This window comes from Triticum aestivum, chromosome 7D (assembly GCF_018294505.1).
Source record: "Triticum aestivum cultivar Chinese Spring chromosome 7D, IWGSC CS RefSeq v2.1, whole genome shotgun sequence".
In the NCBI taxonomy this organism is placed as follows: domain Eukaryota; kingdom Viridiplantae; phylum Streptophyta; class Magnoliopsida; order Poales; family Poaceae; genus Triticum; species Triticum aestivum.
This window is the reverse complement of record NC_057814.1, coordinates 8,808,861-8,811,111: the sequence shown is the minus strand read 5'-3', so window position 1 is coordinate 8,811,111 and position 2,251 is coordinate 8,808,861. Positions and strand designations below refer to the sequence as shown.

General features: G+C 52.8%; 1 protein-coding gene across 1 annotated transcript; it reads left to right on the top strand.

The window, feature by feature from the left end:
* The first annotated feature begins 495 nt into the window (after positions 1 to 495).
* On the top strand, positions 496 to 1,921 carry LOC123169906 (expansin-A17). Its single transcript, XM_044587760.1, has 2 exons — positions 496 to 747; positions 988 to 1,921. Exons 1-2 carry the CDS (start codon positions 558 to 560, stop codon positions 1,620 to 1,622), a joined length of 825 nt encoding a protein of 274 aa, XP_044443695.1. The 5' UTR covers positions 496 to 557; the 3' UTR covers positions 1,623 to 1,921.
* Positions 1,922 to 2,251: the final 330 nt, after the last annotated feature.

Genomic DNA, 2,251 nt, shown 5'->3' with positions numbered 1-2,251 from the left:
TTTTGGAAAATGTCTAGCGTACATGTACAGGTCAGAAGGTCGAATGGTTTTGGAAAATGGAAATAGTCTTTCTATGGCAAATATTCTTATTTTGGTGGAAAGTCAAGTCCTCAAGCTTTTTTCTAGATGAAGTCAAACATTTAAGTGTTTAGGAGATTCTTTATATATATATATATATATATATATATTTTTGAGGGAAATATATATATATATATTTTTGAGGGGTAGGAGATTCTTTATATATAAATGTTGGTCGCGGAAGCCCAGGTTCGTGGGGCTGCACCTGCCAGTGGGCTTCTTCCGGCCCATGAGCGGTCGAACCCAAACCACCACACAGACGTGCGCCCATGAATGGATGAATTCTGTCGGCCGGCCAGGAGAAAAGAAACGGAAGAAAATCGTGCGCCCAACTCGTTCAGACAGGCGGCTACATGAACGTGGCGCCAACCAACTTTGTGCTCTGCGTCTGCTATAAACTCGCATTCTCCTGCGACGTACGGCCATCAACTCCGGCGTACGACATCGGTCTACTAGCAACCCACCTTCGACGCACGAACATGGCGAGGACTCCGGCAATCGTCGCGGTGGTGCTGATGGCGGCGGCGGCGGCCCAGCTGGCCAACGCCGGCTTCCCTAACCAGTACTGGCCGGCGCCGTCGACCCCTTCCACCGGCTTCCCGACGTACGGCTGGGAGAACGCCCACGCCACCTTCTACGGCTCCGACTCCGGCCTCGGTCACGACTTCGGTACGCGCCCCTCATAGCACACCCGCGTGCACCATGCACACCGCTATTGTCAGAATCACGAGTCTGTTGTATGATTCTACGATGCAAACTAACCCCTTTTCACGATTTTAGTTCGTACAAATCTATGTTTCTACGATCCTGATAGTTAAGATTCTATGATTTGTGATCATTGCCATCCGACCTTCGATCCGATGCAAAATCGCGATTCTGACAGCCTTGCACACACGCATTGTACCGCAGGCGGCGCGTGCGGGTACAGCGGCAGCGACATCGCCTCGCTCTACTCGACGAGGACGGCGGCGCTGAGCACCCCGCTGTTCGCCAAAGGGGACGGTTGCGGGCGGTGCTACGAGATCCGGTGCGTGCAGTCCAAGTGGTGCGTGCCGGGGTCGCCCTCCGTCGTCATCACCGGCACCAACCTCTGCCCGCCAAACTGGTACCAGGACAGCAACGACGGCGGCTGGTGCAACCCGCCGCGCAGGCACTTCGACATGGCGCCGCCCTCCTTCTACAAGCTCGCTGCCAGGGTCGCCGGGATCGTGCCCGTCCAGTTCCGCCGCGTGCCGTGCGAGAGGAGCGGCGGCGTCCAGTTCTGCCTCATGGGGAACCCCTACTGGCTGCTCGTCCACGTCAACAATGTCGGCGGCGGCGGTGACATCGGCCAGATAGCTGTCAGGGAGACAGGCGGGGTGTGGATCCAGATGACGCAGAACTGGGGGATCACGTTCCAGGCCTTCTTCGAGCTGGACAGGTCCAAGGGGCTCCAATTCATGATCACCGGCGGTACCGACCGCAAGACCATCGTCGTCGGCGACGCCGTCCCCGCCTGGTGGAGCACCGGCCTCTGCTACCAGGGATCAAACAACTTCTGGTAGATCCGTATGCATGCATTAACCCGATCATACATATACTTCGATCCGTCTGCAAGTGTTTTTTTTCTCTCATTATAACCGATGAAGCTTGGAGTTGTAATCTTTTCTTCATTTTGTTCTCAGCTTTAATTTTGTCATCAATCAGAGTTGTCTTGATGATGTATATCCTTGGTTTCTGTACATTTTTGTATGTGTACAGTAGCACATCTTTTCACTCTGATGCACGTTATCCGTTTTCTTTTTCTCTTTAAAGTGGACTTTGCTGTTTCCTCATTCTGGCCGAGAAACTGTTATTTTTTTCATGGTAATACGTGTGTACTTCATATAATAAAGGTCAAAATACAAGGCACATAGATCAACTTGACAAAACTGAAAACATAATAGAATGCCAGCCTTTGCACAAGGACCCCGATAAGGCGCGTATGTTCGGCCTACAGACACCCCAGCCCGAACAAATCGTTCAGGAGGGCAGGGGCATCGACCGACTGATTCGTTCGGGAGGAGAATGAACCAGCATGAACGCCCCACCCACCGGGCCCTACAGGCCTTTTTTCTGTTGAAAAGAAAAAAAAGGCCTGAGGGAGACCTGGATTGGGGGTCCTCGGACCGTGCCTCATTTCTCATGGGCCGAA

Bases quoted from the DNA above. Each gene is read 5' to 3' on its own strand.
- LOC123169906 (XM_044587760.1), top strand. From the start codon at position 558: ATGGCGAGGACTCCGGCAATCGTCGCGGTGGTGCTGATGGCGGCGGCG. The intron at 748-987 runs GTACGCGCCCCT...ATTGTACCGCAG, and splicing joins CGGCCTCGGTCACGACTTCG to GCGGCGCGTGCGGGTACAGC.